This window comes from Gavialis gangeticus, unplaced genomic scaffold, assembly GCF_001723915.1.
Source record: "Gavialis gangeticus isolate Ggan-Ray unplaced genomic scaffold, GavGan_comp1, whole genome shotgun sequence".
Lineage (NCBI taxonomy): Eukaryota > Metazoa > Chordata > Crocodylia > Gavialidae > Gavialis > Gavialis gangeticus.
The window spans coordinates 25,401,085-25,420,875 of NW_017728996.1; the positions used below are offsets into that span (position 1 = coordinate 25,401,085).

At 41.0% G+C, this 19,791-nt stretch overlaps 1 protein-coding gene across 4 annotated transcripts in view; it reads right to left on the reverse strand.

Annotated features, from left to right (window-relative positions):
- Positions 1 to 19,791, reverse strand: part of SLC12A1 (solute carrier family 12 member 1) — an 80,845-nt gene that overhangs the window by 16,521 nt on the left and 44,533 nt on the right. For all 4 annotated transcript variants that reach the window (XM_019504184.1, XM_019504186.1, XM_019504185.1 and 1 more), the window contains 9 exons: positions 19,134 to 19,218; positions 17,377 to 17,528; positions 16,457 to 16,564; positions 15,796 to 15,919; positions 14,292 to 14,393; positions 9,452 to 9,607; positions 6,008 to 6,107; positions 5,817 to 5,928; positions 1,037 to 1,177 (listed from right to left, as the gene is read on the reverse strand). In XM_019504184.1, the coding sequence (XP_019359729.1) occupies positions 1,037 to 1,177; positions 5,817 to 5,928; positions 6,008 to 6,107; positions 9,452 to 9,607; positions 14,292 to 14,393; positions 15,796 to 15,919; positions 16,457 to 16,564; positions 17,377 to 17,528; positions 19,134 to 19,218 (1,080 nt within the window). The remainder of the gene's footprint in view (positions 1 to 1,036; positions 1,178 to 5,816; positions 5,929 to 6,007; positions 6,108 to 9,451; positions 9,608 to 14,291; positions 14,394 to 15,795; positions 15,920 to 16,456; positions 16,565 to 17,376; positions 17,529 to 19,133; positions 19,219 to 19,791) is intronic.

Sequence of the window (19,791 nt, forward strand, 5' to 3'; positions counted from 1 at the left end):
CAAAACAATTTTATATCGATTTATTCTGGTATTGAACGGGTGATCTTGCCACATTTTCAACTACTGAAAAGGAAAACATTTATGTTTAATTATGCATTTGACTGTGGTCAGGACATATTAAAAAGTTCAAAGATCATCAAGAGAGAATACTCCTTAGAAGAATCAGAAAGGGCTCCTGTTCAGAAAACTGTTGTGCACAAACTCAGGGTGAAGAATCCTGTTGGGCTTTAAAGCAACAAAAGGATCTTTATTACCACATTGTCACATTCATCTGTTCATTCAGCAAATGTGCTCAAATCCACAATGTGTTATCAATGAATCACTGGTACCAGGGAGTCGATTAAAAGGCTTTTGGATGTGATGTTTTTTTCCACAGATCATTTTGTGAGTGAGAAGGGTGGAAGCTTTCCCAACTTTTGCCTCTGACATACAAGTTTAACCACATACATATTTAGGTGTGAGAGAGGACAATAGGGAATCTAAAAGCAGAGTCAGTTTAGCCTCTGCCAGTGCTGTCTTCAAAAAAGTTTAAGTTAATTTTACTGGTCTGTTGAAAGCAATCTGGAATGTATCTGGAGAAATAGAAAGATATTAAGCAGAGAACATTTATTGAGTTTGATGGACTTCGTTGCTTGCAAAATATTATATGTGATGACTTCTATTACATGGAATATAAAAATACACTCTAATGTTTAATATGCTGCATAATACCAACCAACATAATTCATCTGTAGTGCATGAGTGTTGGCTGCATAGGCATTTGTATGGTGCCCTAAAGGCATCTCTGTTTTTATAACAGGAGTTCATTCATTTAGGTTACAATCAGTCGGCTTTGTTCCATAGTTCTATAGCCCAGAACCAAATCTGTTCGTGAGGCAGCCTGTAATGTAAACCGGGGTACCCTCAGGACACCTTTTACATTTATAACACACTATCCATATATACAAGACCTTTTATCAAGTAAACAGTAATGCTTTACATAAAGGGATGCTTTGATGTATCACTCCTATATATGCTCTGTAAATAAAAGGCTTACTTGAAGGAGACTTTTGACTCCATCTCTAAAGCTGTCAGCTGCCACTGCAGCATAAAAGGCTTTTCTTTTGTTCTTTGTAAGCCAAGCCTGCTTTTTTGCCATGCCACTGTTCATCTCCTGAACACACAGCTTGCGTGGTCCCTGCATGATACAATAAAATATTATTAAGAAGACTTCGTATTATACATCACGGTGATTTTGAAGGAGTTACCTAGTCTGCTGCGTGAGGAAATGTTGAGAGTCAGAAAAATACATTTCCAAAAAGGGTCCATAGAGATTCAACACTTTGAAAAGAACCGTACTGCTAACATAATTCACATTCTGTTCAAGAGGGCTGAGGCTGTTAATGCTACTTAAATACAGTGATTCTGACAGAAAGAAGGACTACTATGAATTGTAACAACTTAGAAAAATATCTAAGATGTGGTGAAGCATCGCAGAGTGAATAAACTCTCTCCCTGACTTGACTGAATAAGCAACCTTACAGGAAGGCTCAACAGATCTTAACATACAGTCATTAAGCTACCATCTATTAATTATCAGGCAAAGGGTTTTCAACACCCAATTCAATACACAAATGCCTTTGTTACTAAGTCCTGTGTCCAGCTGACAATTTAATTGGGCAAAACCCACCTCCCGTTTCTCATGTGACACAGATTAGATGAATCACTGACTGACTCAGCAGAAGAGGAGAGGAGGAAATGGACAAAAAGTACCTTCCACCGTGGTACAGCCCTGGGGATATTGATATTTATGTGAACAAATGTAGTCTAATACAAATGTTTATTAGCATTACAAAGACTCAGAATCAACATTTGGATGACAGGGTGGGACGGTGTGGGTTATCTCTATATCCGCACAAAATGAAGTTCATTATTTATGTATTGAACATGTGTCTGAACTTGCCAAAGGCAAGTCTATTGAAGTGATTTCCAGTCAGCTGCCCTGCCCAGGAAAGGTGCTTGACATCTCATTAAAAAACAGTCACTGGCAAGCCATCAAGGCTGCAGTCTGGAGCCAATGACTCTGCTCACAGTGACTATCCTTGCAATCTGGAGCCAGTGACTTAGATTGCCTCTCCATTATTGTTTTACTCCTATAGAATAATGGTTTTTGCCCTGATTGGATGGCCAGGGCGGGAAGTGGGGAAAAGGACATCTCCCAACACATCTGATTTCCTTCATTTGGTGAGGTTGTATTCTAGCCACCCGGACTAGAATAATGAGTGGGGTGCTTCTCAATAAAGAGGATTGACAATTACTATATGTAAAGCAGACTGCTCACATTGACAGTCAGTGGACTCTCAGTAGGGGTGAGATTTATGCTAGGGCCAGTTGTACTCAGGAATGTTGTGTCTAAACTTCTTTAATTCTCTAATAATGCTTTCAAGCAAAGTTTCTGTGGTCCTAGGTTTCATTTTGTGGTGTTTTCCACGTTGACTCCGTAAGGGGTTAAACTCAAATCCCAAACTGTCAGCAAGTATGGTGGAATAGTGAGGAAGCACATTTAAGTGACTGAATGGGGCAACTCAGGAGGCTAAGGAGTAGCATCCTATGCCACAAGCAAGGGTGAAGAGAGGCAGAAAGCAGGGTGGAGATGTAACTTATAGACTAACTAAATCAGAGTTGCATACACTTTTGCAAGCCTTACCTCACTTCATCAGATACTGTGACAGGACATGCACAGAGCAGTCTACCGAATAGAGAGCTTAATTAGAACACAAGAAAGAATGGCAGACGAGATCTGAGCCCTTGAAGGATGTCCTTATATACTCAGAGCTAGAAAAATGGACTAGAGGCTAAATAGACCCACTTAGCATGTGGAACCCAGATCTGGGTTCCTTTGTGAGACACCTGATTGAAGAGTGGCACAAAGCCAAGTGGTTACAAGCAGTTTGTTATTTTAGTCCGTATTACTTTCCATATGGTGAAGTCATAAAAAGGTTTTACACAGAATCTTTTGCTTTACTTAATTTGTTTCCCCTCCTTCCAGGGTATTTGAGCATGGCAAGCTGCCATACTGCTGCCAAAGGAACAGACAAGTAAAGTAGTAAGTAAAAGATCCTCTAATATAGAATAATCTACTGTAGATGGGGACAGCTTTAGTGGAAAAACCTCCCCTCCTACACTAACATCCAGACCATAGTGGGAAAGCAGATGGTTCCTTTGAACTCATGGTAGGAAAACTTCTGTACATATCATTATTTAAAAGTGTTACTTAAAAACACTCACTTTTTAAAGGGAATTAATATGCAGTAGTTTTCTAATAAGCTAGTTTTCTAATAAGCAGCATAGATTTAAAATACTCTTGGGTAAAAACTATATTTTCTGTTCCATGTGAAATTCTGTGTGTGATATTTCTCCCTATTCCATAACAGTATAAAAACAAAGAATTGTGAACCTTTCCTCAATATTCTGGGGGGGAAATGGAGACAATCAAGATGTTTAATTTTGATAAAACTGAAATATTGCATTTAAATAAAACACAGTGCAATAAAACAGTGGCAGCCAACCTTTTTGGTGGTCATGCCACAAATTAGCTCACACCCTACCTGCCTGCCACTCCAGTCCCCTTCCCCTGCCCTACCCACTGCTCTGCTTTCTGCTTCCTGTCTGACTTGCTGCTCTGCTTCCCGCCCCATCTGATGCTGCACTGCCTGCCTCCTCCCAAATCTGCTGTGTACATATACAGAGGGTGCACATACCTCCTTTGGCAGTTTGGCCACCCCTGTAATAGAATTTAAAAGACAGTTTTAACCCAAAGGGTGTTTTGAAATAAAAGAATGAAATGTTACTTTCCAGAAATGTTTCAGTCTCGCTGAAACTTTTCCCCATGAAACAAAATTTTGTTAAAATGCATGTGTTGGAGCAAGGCATTTTGCTTTAGATAGAACAGTTCCATCAGAAACTTTTCTAGCTGGCCAGGCAATAACATTATGAAAGGATATGTTAAATAATCCAGCAAGCTGTGAGGGCCCTGTGTTAAGTGCATGACTTCTAAACTGGCTTAGAGCCTGGGAGTCCAGGCTTTGTGCCTCCTGTATATTTCTGGCCTCTTCATGCCTTTTTCTCTTATTTTTTTCATGTTCTCCCCAAGCTAGAGTCCCAGTGATTTTCTCCTTCCCTGTCATGACACTATATTCTGAATCCACAGAAAATTAATTGAAGTTTGCCTGATTTAACTGGTGTAGCTGAGAGAAAAATGTGATCCTCTGTTTTTCCCAATAATGTTGAGTTTTGGGATCAATACTTTACATTTTGTTAAAGGGTCTGTCACTAGTTGTTTACATTTGTTAGAGGGTCAGATTGTGCCCCTTTTCTTCCCAGTTGCAAACCTTTTTGTGCTTGAAGACAAAGGAGCTCAAATGAACTCCATGTATCATTGCCTGATTTTCTTTTCTATCCATCCCTGAGCAATCAGTTACCGCATCCCCAGAAGATGATAGAGACCTGCTGTCCCTTGGCAGAAGGGCATGGAGGACACTCTGATGTTCATGGCACTGGGTCCCACAACCTCATATGTAACCAGCTGTATGAGGCAAATCATGTTAATGCCATGTAAAATATTCTTTATTATTTACATTTTAAGGTGCCCATAAGCATAACGTCGAGCACAATTATATATCACTTTGTAGCCTCCACAGGCCAGTAAGGCTCAGCAACCCCATCAGAGCAAGCTGTGGCAAGAAAGTGCTTATAAATGATATTTATGGGCATTATAGTATTCCCAATAACAACACATAGCTGTTTTTATCACCAGCTTATTTCCACAGTTATACAAATCACAGAGGTCCATTGTGTCACCGTTTTACTAGCCTCTAAACTAAATTTAGCTAAAATTGCGCGAGAAAGGATAAACATAAAAATGCTTATGCTAGCACAACAGACTTGTGCTGTATATAGACTGAAATGAAATCTCCTCGCACTACATGAGAAGTGACAATATTAGAAGAAAGGACTCAGTAAAACAGAAAACTTGCTGAAGCCAGACTGTATGAAGTTGTGTCATTTAACTAAACCTAATTCTGCACACAGTGAAGTCAGTGACCCATTTAGTAGAGTGGTCAAGGGTCAGGGTCCTATACTTAGACTCATTTTTATTGGTAGAACTGCACTGTCAGTAGTAGAGAAATGTTACCTGGACTTAACCAGCTCTGCTATGGGTGTTTCCTCAACTTTTGATAGCAGTTTGTTCCACCCCTCAATTCGTTCTAACAAAGTTTGTCCTATTTAAACTACCATTATTATTGATTCTGCCTTTGTTGAAAGACTATTTGATCCCTATCCTCTTTACTACATTCTTCTGTGTATAGCCTGGTAGCTTTTTATCATGCAATAAGCAATATTATTTCTTAGTTTATTTCTTTCTTCAGAAGGTCTTAGCAAAAGATATTTTTCTGCAAAGTGGAATAAGTTTGGTTATTGTAATTATGTTGACAGACAAGCTGAACCACAGTGAGGCAGTATGACTTGAACAAGGTTAAAAGCGCAAGTCAGTGATGCACCCGGGAACAAAACTTGAGTGAGTATCTCAATTCTTGGGCTCTATTCTCAGAACTGCTCTGCCTCCTTCTCACATTGCATCTCTATGAGGCATTTACCAGCAGGCTCCAAATCACCTGTCTTTCTTGTCTAGATTTATCTCCAAATTCATTGACATTGCATGTATCTTCCATATTCTGCACAGAAGCCCACTGGCACCAGTGGGAGCACTGTGTGCTGGATGACTGGAGGACATATAGCTCACCCTTATTTTTAAAGTTCACCTGCAAAGACCTTACCGTGTATACTTCACAGCAAATGCAGAGTCCATTACTCTTTGTGAATGAATGTGTGATATCTAGCAGGGCAGGTCTTGCCATGGGTTCTCCTGTTAATACAATGCACTGGGGTCTGCAGGAAGAAAAAGAGACTGTGTTTGATCAAGGATGTGTTTATCCTGAGCTTCTCAGCATTTCCTTTCAAACCTTACCTGAAATTTTTTACGTGATCTTCCACTGTAGTTAATGCCAGTGCACTTTCTAAGGCATTAACATAGTAAAGAGCCTGTGCAGATGAGCCCCAATTTACTTCTGCATATAACAAAGAAAAACATTGCATGTTATGCCATTGATTTTTTTTCTAAGTTTTGTTACAAATGTCAGCAATCAAGTTATCTATGAGCCGTAGCATAATGTGTTCTATCACGCCTCCTCCACACAAGTGATGGAACAAAATTAGGTTACTGGAATAAAATATGCTTGTGTCATGTGATACAAATACAAACAGGCAAATAAGCCCTGTCCCATTATAAGAAAGCATGAAAAATGTTCTTCCTCTGCTTAAGAAATGTTTTCCTCTCTGTTCCATTAACTCTCTTCCTTTCTCCCACACAAAGAATGGACATCCCTGAGTAAGGCATCTGATATGGAACTTCAACAAATTAAAGAAGCCATTAGGAAGGAACATTACAAGCTCCGGTGAGTTAAAAATGACCTGCTTTCAAAAAAGAAAATCAACAAGAAAGTGCATCACCCACTGAGTCATGTCAACCAACTACAGGTCAGTTAGCTTTTCTATTGAAAACTTACTACAACATCCTCTTTACTACTGTGTACCATGTATGTGAAGCAAAATTTCTGAAGGAGCCCATATGCGATAAGCTAGTAGAAGGCAAAATTCTGAATGACAGCCAGCAGTGCTTTGTTGTGGGTAGGTCATCTCTGACTAACCTCATCTCCTTCAATGACCAGGTTACTCACCACCTGGATAAAAGAGATGAGGTGGACATCATTTAGTTGGACTTTAGGAAGGACTTTGACTTGGTGTCCCATGAGACTCTTAAGGTAAAACTAAGGGATTATGGGCTCAACAATTCAATGGTCAGATGGGTGGGAAACTGGCTGCAGGGTCAGACCAGAGGGTACTAATAGATGGATCTGTGTTGACCTGGCAGAAGGTGGCCAGTACAGTCCCCCAATGGGCTGGGAGAGTGGGTGGGGGACGGGGCCTGTTTGATTTGGAGATTCGGCTGATTTGGTGGCAGCTGAATCACTGAATCAATTTGGTACAGTGATTCAAATCAATGGATTGAATCACCGTCCCTCGAATCAGCTGAATCCGAATCCGAAGCGAATACTAGCCACTTCTCACAGGCCTAGTAGTAAGCCATAGCTGCTCACCCTTAGACCAGTGGGAGAGTGGCAGGACTAGTGTCCCATAATTCTTCTGTGGAAGAAGCACAACTGTTAGGCAACTCTCAAGATCTGGATGGGTTGAAGTTGAAAACAATGTACTTCCTAAAGGTCCAGTGGCAAGGTAGCTTATTGCTGTTTTCTACGTCAGATCAGGAATGGAAAGCAGGTGCCCCGAGTCCCTGAAAACACAAGTTAAGTAAGGGTCATTCATAGACTTTTTGGGGGGTTGGGCTTTGAGCATTGTCTTGGAAGTCCCAATACAAACCCTCAGGAATTGGTTAAGTGTGCTTTACTCAAGACTCTTGGCTTGCCAGAATTTAATCATTCAGTTGAATTAATCAAAAATTGCTTTCCAAAACCCACATCTTTCTTTCTTTCCTTTTTTTTCCTGATATTTTTGCTTTTTTTTTTTATACTTGTATTTGGTTGAATGGGGTCAAACTGGAAATTAAATTATTTTCAGGTTCTGTTCGGTTGTGTTTTAAAATTGGGAACAAGTCCAGATGCACAAATGCAGAAGTGGCATTCTATGTGATCAGAACATTTCCTTTTCTCTTTGTCTTTCCCCATGGTTGCAAGGAATATTATGTATCTCTCAGTATCACTCAGCTGTGGTAGAAGTTACTGCCTCGGTGAGATGGAGAGACAGTTTTGTACAGATGTCTCATCAGTGCACAGATGTCAGATCTGTTGCTTGAGTATTAGTTCAATACACTCCGTCCCCCACTTAACCATTCAGAACCTCTGACTTGGGCTAGCTTGCATGGCTTGAGATATAAATTTGGACTTGGATTTGATTTAACATCATGTGCTGGAATTCTCCATTATGCAGCAAGGAAACAAGCAAAATCCCTCAAATGCTAATAACGCTCCAGTGGCCTTCCTGCAGTTCCCTCAAAGACAGGAAAATTCTCCAAAAATCAACACTAGTGAGCAGGGACTATCCTAGAGCATGCCTGCACAAATAATATTTAACACTACAGAGTTCACTTAGGGATCAGACCCTTCATTTAAGCACTCAGGTTATCCTAACTTAGGGTGGCTACAAAGCCATCTTCAAATTATTATTTCAACACTGATGCTGCAGTAGCCACACGAATGGGTAGAGACTTCTGGGGATATTTCCCATTATTCTTTATGCTCTAAACATTATGCACCTCTGATTCTATCCCAGTGGGAAAATGACTCTGGGAATGACACTAGCAGATGCTCTATTGCTTAGGCAGGCAGGGTACCAGCCTATGTGAAAGCTTCACTTGAGCTTTAATCTACAGCCCCATGAACCAGCTAGCTCTGGTAGAAAGCACCTCCAAACTCTGAGATGATGAGTGTGGATGGGAGGCACCCAACTGTGAACTCTGCAGTGAAGGTGTACCCCTAACCTTTAAGAATTGAAATGGGAGTGTATCACAGGGTCCAGTGCCAAGTTGAAAGCTGTCCCTTAGTACAGGTGATGCTGCTGAAACAGCATGAATCAAAACTGTCAATCTTAATATAAAGCCTCTTTGGGAGGCTTTTATGTTTGAGTCAGAAAGGGCTTGTTTCTTAGAAACCTCCCACAGAGGTTTCATAGCACTAGGAGGTAGCAGCTGCAGTCTGAACGACAGGATAAGGCCTTTGATTTGGGAATGAATGTAAGTGTTCGTAGCATCTAAGAGGATTGGACTTTGTGTTCAGGGGATTTCCTTCCTATTTCCAAAAGGGAAGGAAAAGCATCTTTAAGAAGGAGCTACGTTTTGGAAAGTTTGAAAGGTGTTTGCTCCTTGTCCCAAATTTATTCAGTGCCCTTGGCCCTTGCCGACACACAGAAGTTGTATTAGTTTAGAAACTGATTTAACTAGTGCAGTGTCTTGGGTGGGCACTTGCATTAGTTTATGCCTAGTATCTGTTGAAGCTGTTTATGAGCCAGCTTCAAGTTGATTTAAGAGCAGTCACACGCCAAGATGCACATTTTTATCTAAATCAGTTTAAAACTTGTACCTGAAGTTAAACTGATGCAACTTTATATTTAAACCGGGCCTTGGACTCTTCTGGTATTGCTACCAGAAATCAACACGATTTTGCCAAAATCAATACTTAGAATAGGATTTCACTCTAGTACTTGGGAGTCTCCAGTCTTCTTTTAAAAATTGATTATATAGAAGAGGAAATAATCATAGGCTATAGACTTAGGGAGAATTATGAGGTATACTGTAGCTGCAAAGCAAATACAAAACAGTAATTGGGCATTCCAGTCTTACCTGGCTTTTTGTATGTCACATAAATATAGAGGAAGAGCTCAATGGCATAAGTGATAAGAGCTGCCCACCAGTTGATAACAAACATGACGCCACAGCACAATGCAGCTCCAAAAAGCGATACCCACATGTTGTAATATCTGAATGCAGGTCTCCACCCTGTTTAAATTAGAATAGAGGATATCTGAGCTACCAGAGACTTAGAGGGGAAATGCTGAAAATCACAGGCTTTTCTTTTTGCACATGTAGACACTTCTGTGTCCACTGTCACTGTTGCATGCAGATAATGGAAGGCATATGCAAAAAACCTGTGCATGAAAGTAATAGGAATGTCCCTTGCATGTGCGTAGATGGAAACTGATTTGAGACTTTGCTATTCAGACCTTTAGGTCTCTGCTGATGTGCCCACTCTGGTTTTAAACATTCATATGCTTTTGCCAAATCACAGATCACTGATTCAGAACTAAAAATAGATTTTCCTATAACTGCAAGTAATGGCACGTTCTCTTCTTTTGCTGCATGCACATGCATATATAAAACTCATTAATGTTAATGAAAGTTATATGCTTGCTGAGAGGCTACATTGCAACACTGTAAGTGCACCTGTCTTTTAAATGTAGAAATTGTTTGACATCACTGGAAAAATGCAATTGACTTTAAAAAGATATTATTCCTGCTGCGCGTGAACTATGATATTGAATCCTTCCCCTGCTAGTAATTTAAATGATGGAGCCAAACAGTCTACCTCCATGGTTTGTAGGTCTCTGCCAGGTGTTCTGTAGCAGAAATTCTTTGGATAAGGAAAAATACTGAAGATATAAGGGGAGACTGAGCAGCCCTAACATGGATCACAATAATAGTGATGGAATGGGAAGGCTCTGTGCGCTGAAAAAAATTGCAGTCATACAGCCTTGCAATTATGAACATCTATCACTATGACTTGGCAGGAACCACAGAAATTAGTCAAAGGAAGTGAGAAAAAGGGGAAAATGGCTATGGTTTTGTCTGAAATGTTAAGTAGCCACAGAATCATGACTGATGTACACATGAAGTGCACAGAGGTAATTTGTACTGAGCTCTATGGCAGCATAGAGCAGATCTGCATTTGTTCAACTGTGCAGATAATTAGCAGAAATGTTAATCTTTTCTGCCCTCTGAACAACTGGCAGCATGCCGACCTATATAACAGGAGCTAATATATATGTTTATGCAACTGTTGTAGTTTTTTCACACTGGAAATAAAGAATGTATTTCTCTACTGTTTGAAATGAATAACTGGTTTGCAACAGCAGGAAATTGCCTTTAGTATTGGTTAAAAAGGAAATAATTCAGATGATTCTCCTTGTTACCGGTTGCCAACCCTTCGTTCTTGAAAATAATGACAATGATTCTGTCCACAGAGACTTGCACACAGATATGGGTCTATTCACTTCCTTGTTACACAAAGATGGAGAAAAGTATCTCATCATCGTACATCTTATCCCAAGCTAGCAGAGTCTGGGCCAAATAGTAAAAGAGTCCTTTCCAGCCTGGATGATTCAGTTGCCAGTATGAAGAGTGTATGTATTTCTCTACAAATCTGATACTGGCCAGGATATACCCCAAAACCATTCTGGTTGGTTGTATTTTCCTGTTTTACTCAATCTTTTCCAAGGGTTATCAATTCAAGCAGTATAGCATACTCTACTTCTGTACACACTAGCTGAGGGCATAATTTGCTTAACTGAACTGTATAATACAAACCAGCCTCAGTCTTTTTGCCAATTTATATTATAACAAGCATCAATTACCTGCTTATCAGTGAAGTACAAAAGATACTTAAGCATGTAGCATCTTTCAGAATAACTTCCTTTTTGTAATATAATTATAGCCTAGTTAACTGCATAGAAATGGTGAAGTGGAAGCTGCCATTAAAAGGCATCTATTAGAAGCTTTGTAAAATATGGGAGTTAGTCAGTTTTGGGGTCCCTATCTGCCCTCATTTTTTAAGTTTCTAATAGCAGCCCTGAAATTGAAGCCTTGAAAATGATGGGGCTAATCAGTTCCAGGTCTGCTAATTCCACCACACTGGGCACATCTATATGAGACATGTACTGCAGAGTTGCCAAGTTAGCTCTGCAGTAAATGTCTCAGTATATACATGTGAGACCCTATTAGGCCACAGGAAACAAACTCCACAGCAGGGCAGCACTTGTATTTACAAGTACTACCCTTCTGTGGAGTTTGTTACTCTGCAACACCGCGTGTGTAGATGCTGACCCAGCTGGGTGGGGCACGAGGATGCTTCATTGGGGGGGTTGCCTCCTGGCTAGCCCCACACCTCATGTGCCAGCCAGCCACCCTGCAGCATGTTGAGCAAGGTTAGAGCAGCCCAGGGCTGGCAGGCTGACTCCCCAGGGCCCCCTGCCAGCCAGAGCTGCTCTGACCTGGCTCACCATGCTGCAGTCATGGGCACACATTCAAGCAGCATGCCCAGGAGTAATAAACTATATAACTATAAAATATATTGCCTTGGGTTAAAAACATGTGTAGATGTGCCCACTGTTATCTAATGAGTATTGTTTGGGTAAGTGCATCATACTCTGGGTTAAGTACAGAGTCTTTTTCATACCCAAGTCATAGTTTCATAGTTTCATAGTTGGTAGAGTCAGAAGGGACCTGAGCAGATCTTCAAGTCCGACCCCCTGCCATGGGCAGGAAAGGATACTGGGGTCAAACGACCCTGACTAGGTGATTGTCTAGCCTCCTTTTGAAGACCCCCAAGGCAGGAGCGAGCACCACTTCCCTGACTATGAAGTGGTGCCTCCTGATGTCTAGCCTGAATCTACTCTCAGTCAACTATGGTCATTATTCCTTGTTACTCCCGGTAGTGCTTGGGGGAACAGGGACTCTCCCATTGCCTGCTGGTCCCCCTTGGCAAGTTTATAGATGGCCACCAGATCCCCCCTCAGCCTTCTCTTGTGGAGGCTGAACAGGTTCAGGTCCTGTAGCCTCTCCTCGGAGGGCCTTCCCTGCTGCCCCCTGATCATGCGAGTGGCCCTCCTCTGGACCCTCTTGATGTTGTCCACATCTCTCCTGAAGTGCAGCGCCCAGATCTGGATGCAGTACTCCAACTGCAGCCTGATCAGTGTCTTACAGAGGGGGAGGATCACCTCCTTGGCCCTGCTCATGATGCCTCTGTGGATGCACGACAAGGTGCGGTTAGCCTTCCTGACCGCGTCCCACATTGGCAGCCCATGTTCATCTTGGAATCAACAGTGATTCTAAGATCCTTTTGTGCCTCTGTGCTGACGAGGAGGGAGTTCCCCAGCCTGTAGCTTTGGTGCTGGTTCTTCCTCCCCGGGTGCATCACTTTGCACTTGTCAGTACTGAAACCCATCCTATTCTCATCTGCCCACCCCTGTAACCTGTCCAAATCTAGTTGTAGCCTGTCGCTCTCTTCTAACATGCCCACTTCTCCCCACATCTTAGTATCATCTGCGAATTTGAACAAGGTGCTTGTAAAGCTGTGCCAGGGGTCACCGCAATGACCTCTGCTAATTCCCTCAGCACTCTGGGGTGGAGATCATCAGCTGATTTGAACATGTCTAGTCCCACCAGAAGTTCTCTGACTAGGTCCTTGCTGACCCTGGGCCTGGTTGCTCCTCCCCTGGGTCCATCCGGTATCCCAGTGAGGGGGATGTCCCTGTCCCTGCTCAGAAAAATGGAAGCAAAGAGTCTGTTAAAGAGGTTAGCTTTGTCATCTGGTGTGACCACCAGATTTCCAAGTGTGTCCTGCAGAGGCCCCATGTTACTCAGTACCTTCTTTTTACCCCCTATATATTTAAAAAAGGAATTTTTGTTATTCTTGATCCAGGTCGCTAGTCCCAGTCCCATCTCCACCTTATCCTTCCTAACAGCCCCCCTACAATCTCGAGTAATGGAGGTATAATCCCCCTTGGTGATGGCCACTCCCTTCCATTGGGTGTACGCCTCCATTGTGGCTTTGAGACATTCCTGGATGCTTTTGGTCTTTGCACTTAAATGGAGGACACTGTTGTCTAAGTTATTAATTTTGTGCAAATTTCCCTGCAGATCTTCTGCAGTCATTGAGAGGAGACCATGATGCCTTGGATGGCTCTTTCTCTTTCTCTTGCTCCCCCCTCCCCCTCCCTTCCTGCTGTAGTTGTGACAATGGTTGATTTCCAGCTAGGATGTCTTGGTACCCTGGAGTTTCAGGGGTGCCATACAGTGTTTGTGCTGTTAAGTGTGAAAACATGATTCACATGATACGCCCAGGGATTTCAAATAGAGGAATCCATAGTGTAAAAACCATTCTGCCCTGTTGTGGTCTTTCTGAGTTCTTTGCAACAGAAGAATTGCTCTATTTTTTGCTGTCCAAAAATGAATGAAAACTAAGAGCTGGCATTTTATAAAGGGTACCTTGAGTCTAAAAAGGTTGAGAACCACTGAGCTATGTATACTTTCTCTATGTGACTGATGGGCTGCACAGACTCTTAAAAAGGGGAGGGATGGTGGAAGTGTTCTCTGCCAGGTGTTCTATAAAACAGATTCTTTAGAGAGGGAAAACACTGAACATGCCAAGAAGTAGCCTTTTTCCTTCCCTGAGGTTTGTCCTATGTAACATAGGTGCAGGAAGCATAGGTGTCTCTACATCCCAGAACCAAATTACAGTTGTGAGAATTAGCCCTTAGCCTTGTGTAGATTTGCCTGTCTTCAGGAGGATCATGTTCAGGCCTTAAATCATTTTACAGATGCTATATTTAAGATATACTCCTTATTCATGCTCAGTATGATAAACTGTGAGGTTTACATTGAATTCAGAGAAACTTCTAAAACTAACCTGGAGATTTTGCATATGATGCATGAAAGCAAGAGAAGTTAATAAGTGCATATGAAGCCAGGAAGAAGTTGGAGATGATGGGTGCGATGGTGTTCAGTTCAGCTGAAAGAAAGAAGCACAAGTTAAATGCCATATGCATGTTTCTCTGAAGGGGTTTTGGATGGACAGCGTTTCTTCAAACTATGAAGGTATCTGGATATAGCAGAAGTCTGTTACCCCTGCAGAGGTTGGACATCCTCCTGGTCATTCTCACTGCAGGTCAGCTTGTGATATCCTCACTCATGTGGTAGGCCTGACTATGGAAGCTGTCTCACTGATTTTGATGAAGCTGCTTGTGATGTAAGGGCCTATTTAATGTAAGGACATCACAGTTTGGATCTTTGGCTTAATTATTTTAAGATGCAATTAGAAAGGTCATGTGATTCTTAAGAACAAAAGGGGTATCGTGACCTTTACTTATTCCTTTTCAAAAGACAGTTTAAAATCTCTCCACCAAGCCCTTCAATTCTTGACCCACCATTTGATTATGAAGTCATATGACAAATTCATTTAGGACTCCAGATATCCCAAACCACCACAGTGGTGCTGAAATATGGAAGATAGATGTGGACATCTCCTAAGCACCAGTACTTTGACATTGTGCTGAAGTCCTTGGGAATTTACTATGTGGAAGGCTTTAAAGGATGTTCTGTCTTTTCTTGAGATTTGGAATTTAATGCCAAATAGAAAAATACAAAAAAATTGGTTAATTGGATATAACTAATATTTTAAGGTGATGAACATGTGCCTATCCCATTGAAGTCAGTTGGAGCTGCCAGGTATGCAGCACCTTTACAAATCAGGCCATAATAATTTACTTTGCCTCCTGGTCAGATTGTGGGCCTTTGAGAATAATGTGTCACTGCTTTCAGTGGAAGCACATACATGCCTGCATAATTGCTTAGTCAAGTTACTGATTTCTTTGTCCTTGAGCTAAATATTCAAATATCAACTTCCACAATTTCAGTATGAATTCCTGCCTGAAATAACTTACTATTGGCACCTCTAGAGTAGGTGTTCATGTATCATGCTTTTTTTGTACACCAAACATTTCAGTTAAGATTATTTTGACTTGAGCATGGGCTTGGAGAACTCAGTGCAGGTGGTCAATGCCCATAAACAAATATTCTTGCCTTAAGCCAATGTTAGTGGATTGTGAATAGTGTGTGGCCACAACTGGCTAATGCTCTGCAGTTGAGCCTTTCTGCTGGCTGCTTGATTAATGATAAAAGAATGAGATACATTAATAATCAATAATCACATAAAATGCATTCCCCACTTTGCACCTTAGATTTTCTCACAAGATTAAAATAATTTAAAAAACTTATCTTAAAATTGCATTTAAATACCAGTATGGACAGTGACTTAACAGCAGATATTTTTATGGTGTAAGAAATGGAAAAAAAATGTAAACTCTCACATATTTGTTTCTAATTTATGGTAGGGTAGCAGCAATTGTACAAACCTATCAAAATGAATGCCATAGCAATAATGAAAGTAAGAATATATCCTCTGATTGGCTCGTTGTTTTTTCCATAACCTTTGGCAAAGAAATGGAGTGCTTTGTAGATGTTATCCTTGCAAAGCGCCTGGTGGACAAATTGGAACTTAATTCAGTTAGCTAGTGCTTTCTGTATTAGAAAAAAAATATTAGTAAAGCAATTAAGTTACACATGGTCTAATAAAAATAACCATATCTATTTTGGGTGTATTGAATATATCAGTTGCTACAGATGTAAGCACTCAAACAATATCTTATAGTAGATAAATAAACTGTGACATTTAAGACAGAGTACATGGTAAGCATTATTTCAATAGGTTGTATGGCACAACTTAATAGGGGAAACTGAGGCACAGATTAGTGACTTGTCCAAATCAACTATCAGATTTTTGACAGACCTGGAATCCATACCCAGGTCATCACAGTTTTTGGCTCAATTGCATGGAACAGCAAATATAGTAAAACCTCTTTAAAATATTTTATGCAGGTATTTGTTTTGTCCCAGGTAGAAAAAATTAATGTTTTTTGAAAAATATGTCACAGTTAATAAAGACAGGTAGCTCACATGATTATATATTACTTAGGGTCAAATAGGATGTAAGGAAATTGATGTTCTGCATTATACCTGGAAAACCTTGGGTGCGCTGACAAGTGAGGCTAAAGCTGATGACAGGGTAGCAGAAAAGATTCCTGCAGTGATTAAAGGACCAAAGCCAGAAACCATGCTCATAACCTTAAACAAAAAAAGCAAAGAACTGTCAGACTCGCACACAGAAAGCAGCTCTCAATCACAGGTACTTCTCTAGCCCCTCTTATAACAGTGCCCCAGTGCCAGTCACCTTCTGTAGTGCATTAATCCATAAAATACCCGTGAGGTAGAAAAATGCCATTATCCCCATTCCACAAGTAGCAGACTGAGGCACACAGGGACTGACTACCAGAGTTTTCAAAGTCTTTATGTGTCTAATGAAGCAGAGAAGCACATAGTGGGATTTTTCAGAGTATATAGATGTCCAGTGCCTGTGGATAACTACAGAATATTGAGCAGATGAAACGTGCCAGCAGTGGTGGAGAATGGAGATCATCAGCCCCTAGACCTGCAGCCAGAAGTTAGGGCAGAGGTGCGCCACAGAAACTAACTGGTTCAGAGAAACAACAACCTATGAAAACCTCATGCCTCTCTGAACTAGTTAGTCTCTGGCCCTGCCTTCTGCCTAACTTCAGGGTAATACAGAACTGGAATTAACATGGAACTGGGAGGAAATTAAGGCAGCAGAATTGAAAACCAAAGTGAACCCAGCCAAAGGGTTTGGGCAGGGCCAACCCTTCTTGTTTTTTTGTTGTTCTTTTTAACTTAATCTGCCAGAGAAAAGATGGGGGACATGGTGTTCCTGATGAGGGCAACACAACCAGAACAACTGGAACAGCAGAAGGGTTAGAGGTAGAAAGGAGGCTCTATTCATTAGCTGTCAGTAAACAAAGTCTTTGTATGTTGCATATGTGTGCATGTATTGCTTATAATTATAGATATTAGCTAATTAAAACCTGGAAATTATTCATCAGCCCATAAGCACATGGCTGACTTTTGCAGCTGGAAAAATCATAGCCCAGGGCACATGCCGATGATCCATTACAGTTTGTTCCGGATACAACTGTATCATTGACGTTCCCAGTAGCATCACGCACGACACAAGCAGCTGTGGAAACAACAACATATTATTATTTCCCTTCCTTGTGACACTAAAAGAATGTTCTTGCCACTTTGGATCTTAGCCTGCATATGTTTTATAAAAATTGCTGCCTCAGTTTTATCCCAAAGAGCATTGCTTTACATTAGGATAATATTACTTCTCTAGATTGTGACTTGGTCTTCTGTACTGTGAGCACATATCTACTCTGAGCACTTTCAAAAAAAGCCAATGCTTTGGACAGTGGGGACTGGAATTTTTATGGAAGTAGAGTACACGGTGCTTGGAGGATCAACAGAAAATGAACTCCTTAACTCAGAGCAGACATAGTGAAGTACATATTTAATCTCTGGGCCTCTTTAAGAGTGCTGGAGTCCAAAGATAGTCATGTTGCCAAAGTTTTTCAAGTCTGAGCATACATTTCTGGTATAATCAGCGCTTCCATGGGCCAGCTCGTCTATGCTGGCATTACTCCAATAGAAGTCAATAGAACTATGCGTATTTATACCACCTGAGAATTTGTTCTGTAGACTTTTCTTTGTTACTAATGAAGTTTATGTTCTGTCTCTTTGTTTTTGTTTTGTTCTGTTTCATTTTGCTTTCTCTCAGCAGGGGCAAGAAATCTGGGAAGTTAATTTATGAAACTCTGATCTCAACATCTTTCATAGCAAAAGTGTAAGTTCACACAATATTTTCAGACATGTCCAAACATGATTTTATTATGACAGTTCCCAAACTGATGTGCAGGCTGAACAGAAATCATTACACTGAAATTCAGCACTCTTGGGGTTGAAATGCAACCACTGCTTAACAGAAATGAACATTAAACAGGTTTAGGACAGGAAGTGAAGAACAAATGTATCCAACTGACACTGCAGGGGAAATGTAGACACTCATAATCCACTTACCAGAGTTGGCTTTGGTGAGAGCTTCCCTCCCTTAGCATAAAGGACAAAGACCAGAAGAGTCCAAAAAGACTGTAGTTTTCTGTCTCTTGTAAAAGAGCGCATTTTACAGGGCCCTAGCATGATGCTAAGTCACTTGTGCAGAAAGAGGAAATGCCATTCATTAAGGTGCCTTCTTAAAATTGAAATAAACTTGGTACTTGAATATGTATTGCACCCCAATAATGAGAATTTAATTGCCTGTTCCTCTCACACAGAAGATGGTAGTAGTAGACGTTTATTTTCTGTGTGTCTGTTTTGTTGAACTGTGCTTTGAAACTTATTTTGAGCTGATGCTTCTTCTAGAGAATTCATCTTTAGAACATTCCTCTGAACTGTGTATCAGTGGATGATGAGTCTTTGTCATTGAATTGGGTACAAAAGTAATTGCAGAGCACTGCAAGGTTTCCTGATAATACAAAAGGAATTCCTCTACTTGTATGTAGGCACACAGTTGGAAAAATCCCATCCAGATGTCAACTGGAGCCTTTTGTCTCTGTTAATCTGTTTTTCCTTTTTTCATACATTATAAAGTCAAAACAGCTGTCTTACTGCATAGCAAATCCACAGGATCAAAAACAATGATGAGGTTAACTATTCATCTAAGTATGGAGCTCTAAACCTACTTAACTGTATTAATTATGACACAAAACAGATGTTCACTACATACCTGCACATATTGCAACTCCTAGGTAAGCAATAGTTGTAATCAGAATGGCCAACATTGTTCCCTTGGGTATAGCACTTTGTGGGTCCTTAAAGATTGTAATAACAAAAACGGCTGTGAGTTCTTTATAGACCTGGAAAATAAGACTTTACTCTCTGTACTTTCATTATATACAAACTAGCAAGACTTGGTGCATGTGTATGCAAATAAAAAATAGGAGAAGGAATTTTTGCCCTTTAGGGTATGTAGAGACATTTGGGAGGGTTAGGGGGAGGTTAGATGGAATTAAAAATTGCCACCCAATCTAAAGTAAGTCAGAATGGGGGTGGGAAGGGCCTTTTGGGGATTCGGGAGCAAGCAGGCTCCAGGAGGGATTAGGGGAATAGAGATGCTAGTGGGGTTCATGTGGGGGGATCAGTGGGGTTAGTGAGGTCTGCAGGAGGGATCTGAGGGCCATCCAGGGTCTGTTGGGGAGATCATGGGGACTAGCAGGGTGCACAGGAGTGATCAAGGAGGCTAGTTGGGTCCACAGGGGAATTGGGGGGACACGTGGGGTCCATGGGTGGATCAGAGAGGGAAATATGAGTCCAGCAAAATCTATCTATCTGTCTATCTATGGGCAATTGCAGTAGAGAAAAAGTATGCATTACATGTGTACAGG